Source organism: Populus euphratica, unplaced genomic scaffold (genome assembly GCF_000495115.2).
Source record: "Populus euphratica unplaced genomic scaffold, PopEup_1.0 scaffold3670.1, whole genome shotgun sequence".
Lineage (NCBI taxonomy): Eukaryota > Viridiplantae > Streptophyta > Magnoliopsida > Malpighiales > Salicaceae > Populus > Populus euphratica.
The window spans coordinates 6,191-9,932 of NW_011503535.1; the positions used below are offsets into that span (position 1 = coordinate 6,191).

At 36.6% G+C, this 3,742-nt stretch overlaps 1 protein-coding gene and 1 long non-coding RNA gene across 2 annotated transcripts; one reads left to right on the plus strand and one right to left on the minus strand.

The window, feature by feature from the left end:
- Positions 1-269: 269 nt before the first annotated feature.
- LOC105119850 (uncharacterized) lies at positions 270-1,404 on the plus strand. Its single transcript, XR_841202.1, has 2 exons — positions 270-500; positions 958-1,404. It is a non-coding gene; the product is annotated as an uncharacterized LOC105119850 (long non-coding RNA).
- A 1,342-nt stretch (positions 1,405-2,746) lies between these two features.
- On the minus strand, positions 2,747-3,730 carry LOC105119851 (ent-kaur-16-ene synthase, chloroplastic-like). Its single transcript, XM_011018045.1, has 3 exons — positions 3,578-3,730; positions 3,235-3,480; positions 2,747-3,138 (listed from the first exon to the last, which is right to left on the minus strand). Exons 1-3 carry the CDS (start codon positions 3,728-3,730, stop codon positions 2,833-2,835), a joined length of 705 nt encoding a protein of 234 aa, XP_011016347.1. The 3' UTR covers positions 2,747-2,832.
- Between the last annotated feature and the right edge of the window lie 12 nt (positions 3,731-3,742).

The following is a 3,742-nucleotide window of genomic DNA, read 5'->3' on the forward strand; positions in this document are numbered from 1 at the left end:
CTTTCATTTTTTTTCAATGTCAAGCAAGCATATATGCCATGATACATGGGCACCCCAAAAAAAAATGAAGAGATAGATTATCATTGTGCACATCAGGGAACAACTTCCTATAAAATATGCCTTCTATCACACCTTTTAAACTTCTTTAGCATTTCTTCACATACACCACTCTAAGCAAAGCGGGCTGTATAGCAAAGTGAAGCTGCTAAAGAATCAATCTTTATGGCCAACGCTGCCACCTGTCCTCACGGCCTTAAATTACTTTACTTTGAGCCATTCTAGGACCGTCCAAGGGTGCCGTGACACTCCTCTGTATATATAAGCAAATGGCTGGTGTTATCTCGTATTCTTCGAAGGGCGTGGAGTCTGAGCATAATTAAGAGCTTTCATCTTGGAAGCTTTGGTTTGCTGGAAAGGAATGGAAATAAGCAAAGGTTGCAGGAGATTTTGCATTCTTCTACTCTATTTGACTATTGCAGCTACGTCATTCACTCTTTGCAGTAAGCTCGCTCGCTCACTCAAGCCCTTGCACCCATAAATAGTTACATCACTCCGGCCTGCATTAATTGTTTCAATTTACAGATTAGTACTCCGTTTTGTTTCAAGTTAATAGCTAATTTACCATCTTATATATCATGTAGATTGTGAAAATGGAATTGCTACTGCTGTGGGCTCTGCATGCTATCAAGTTTTGATAACTACCTAATATATAATACATATCCATGATCAAGAAGGATGGAAAGAATAGAACTATATAGCATTAAGAGTGCTGGCATTTATTTCTATCTTTTTCTGCTGAATATCCCAAGTCACTTACCATTTCATACGGTGAATAGATCGCATAGGGTCCATTGCATAGCCGAGATTCAGTAGTCACCATCTCAATGCATATGAGAAGCATGCAATTGGATAAGGATACTGATAGGTGATAGCTCTATTTTTATAACCTTTGAGCAGATGCAAGAAGATCAGTGCGCTTATTTAAAGGTCCAGTGCATACAAGAAGCTCAGTAAACAGACATGCAAAGAAATTAAAAGTGACAGAGCACTTTGACTTGGCTTCATTACACTGCAAAAGGAAACGATGGATTCATCGAAACCAGTCTCCGAGACAGCAGAGGCCAATCTCTCTCTCTGATGTTTCATTTCTAAATAAATTTATAGGGTCATTTTACGATCTGTCAAGGCACGAATTTTGTAAGTAGTGCTCCTTAGGTGGGTCCCCAGGTAGATTAGGCTTGGATTTCTATTTCTATTTCTTTTTAGGTTATCATCCTCGTCATGAAATTCTTCTTTTTGTACAAGGGACCTCCCTGTATTTCTCCCGTGTCAGTTGTATTAACTCGAATAAACATATAAACAGGACGTGCAGTAATTCCAATTGCATGTTTTATTCCTGTGATCGCACATGTATGCAATATTTGTAGAGCCATATTTAAGTTCAAAAAATTAATGTATAGAAAAAATGTTCGGAATTCCTTCCTTGATGATAGACTATGATTATTAAACCGGAACAATCCCGTTGCATCTAATAACCCGCTGATGGATAAGTTTGGGACTGTTGTCTAAAAAGTGTTTTAAAAAAAATATTTAAATTTTATTTTATTTTTATTGGTATTTAAATTAATCTGTTTTTATTTTTTAATATTATTTTAATATGTCAAGATCAAAAATAATTTTTAAAAAATAAAAATATCATTTTAATATATTTTAAAATAAAAAATGCTTTAAAAAAACAATTAATATTGTATTCTTCAATAACCTCTTAATAATTATTTTTAATTGCAGTTGAAGAAACAAACACTTAAACTTAGCCAAATTTTATTTTGTATCCGTTTAAAAGTTTATCAAGATAAACTCAATCAATTTAATTGAATTATATAAAAATTAATTAAAATAATTTTTATTTTTTATTTAAAATATTAAAATTAACCAAGCAAATTCATAATCTAGCCAGAAAATAAAGTTTGTTACCTATTGTTTTGCAAGGGTTTAATTAAAATGAAATAAAAATTGTCCACACGGTGTTCGACCTTATTCCTCTGGCTTGCTATGGGTACGGACAGCAGCAGCCCAAGCTGAAGGTGGAGTTCATGGACTGACTTCACATGAGAAGAAAGTCTTTTGAATGTAAACCTGTCCAGCATTTATTGCTACTGATAACGACCAGTTCTAAATTCCAAAGTGATATTTGAGTGTGAGTAGCGTTCAATTGAACCGCACGCCGCACGAATCTTGGAGGAGCTGTGCCAATTTGACAGGGGCTCTTTTTTGGAAGTCATAAGCGGTTTCTGCTGGGGATAACAGAAGTGCCTCGATGATCTTTGCCCCTTGTTGCCAGGCATGAGAGCAATCACCTGCGTGTATTTTATCAGTTGTCCTGTTTAAGTGTAAGAGAATTTGATGAATTAGTTAACCAATTTTGCACTCTGCTCCTCAAACAAACAATTCTTTGTTTTTTTTTAATGTATGGTGAGTGGATTAATTTGAATGATCAAGGAAAAATTGAAAGGCGTGCTTTAAATCAACTAGGTGTTTTCTAAAGTCAGGAGGCTCCGCATCTTTTTTTTTCTCTAGCAAGAAGAGCTTGGTTCAGCCCCTGATGGTGCGTTCTTGCATGTTTAGCTAGATTCTAGCGGCAGCAGCTCTTTGTTGTCTCCCATCATGGTTCCCAGATACATGCCACGGAGTGATATCAAGGAAGCCTGGCCACAATGACAAGCAGTGCCAGAGAAAAACATGAGCATTCATAAACAACAATGACAGATACCTCGCTGCTGGTTTGAGAAATTCAGAAAAGTAGGCAGGATTCACATGTTTCATAGCATTTGCTTATAATTCATCTAGAGAGATGGGTTCATTTAGTATTGCCTTGGCAACACTTATCATCTCGTTTGAAGTGAATCCATCATCCTTCATGTAGAACGTGTGCAATATCTTTATCAAGTTCCAAAACAAATCCTTGCAGGGTCGAGGAATTATACTATCCTTTTCCTGCAAAACTAATTGAAGCAAGTGTCTTCTCTGGCTGTCGATCAATCCTTTAAAATGTTCAATGGCCTCTTCTTCAGTTAAAGCGCCACCGCTGTGAATCATGTACAATGAGACAGCATTCAATTTCCCTTCTTCAGTTTCTCTCTGCAAAAAGCAAAACATGGTTAACAACCAAACAAGTAATATCAGACATGAGGCCGATAACATCTCATTTTATATCCCTTGAAAAGAATCGTCCACCTTAAAGCTTCTCCAGTCATTGAGCAGACGCCCGCAAGTGCTCATAACCTTAAATAGATTAAGCAATTCAGGATGTCCAGCAACCTCATCTGAAAGCTTAGGCCACACAAAATACAGAGCTGGAAGGACAATAGGCCCTGAAGCAAACGATACATATGCAGTTGTCATGTATTCATCAAGGGTTGGCACTGATTTGTTACTTGACCATTGTGCTTCTGTCAACATGGATTTGAGCAAATCCAACCACTGTAAAGCAAAACTGAAGCGTCAAAAATTGTCTCTTTCCAATTTTGCTAATATGGTGGTAACAATATTATAATAATTAAGTAGGAATTCGTCTTACAATCTTGATAACATGGCTTTTCACATCGCGTCCTTGCCATCCGAAAGATTTGTCTCCTATCTCACTTATAGTGCTGTGAATTGCCGAATATATGATCTCAACTTCCTCAGAACAAAAATCAGCACTGCCATTGACATCCCATCTGCATTCCATTAGAAATAAATC

What these genes read in the sequence shown, in the direction of transcription:
- LOC105119851 (XM_011018045.1), bottom strand. Translation starts at nt 3,730, where the DNA reads ATGGAATGCAGATGGGATGTCAATGGCAGTGCTGATTTTTGTTCTGAG. An exon ending in AAAGCCATGTTATCAAGATT is followed by an intron (nt 3,481 to 3,577) that starts GTAAGACGAATT and finishes TTTGCTTTACAG; the next exon opens with TGGTTGGATTTGCTCAAATC. An exon ending in ATGACTGGAGAAGCTTTAAG is followed by an intron (nt 3,139 to 3,234) that starts GTGGACGATTCT and finishes TGCTTTTTGCAG; the next exon opens with AGAGAAACTGAAGAAGGGAA.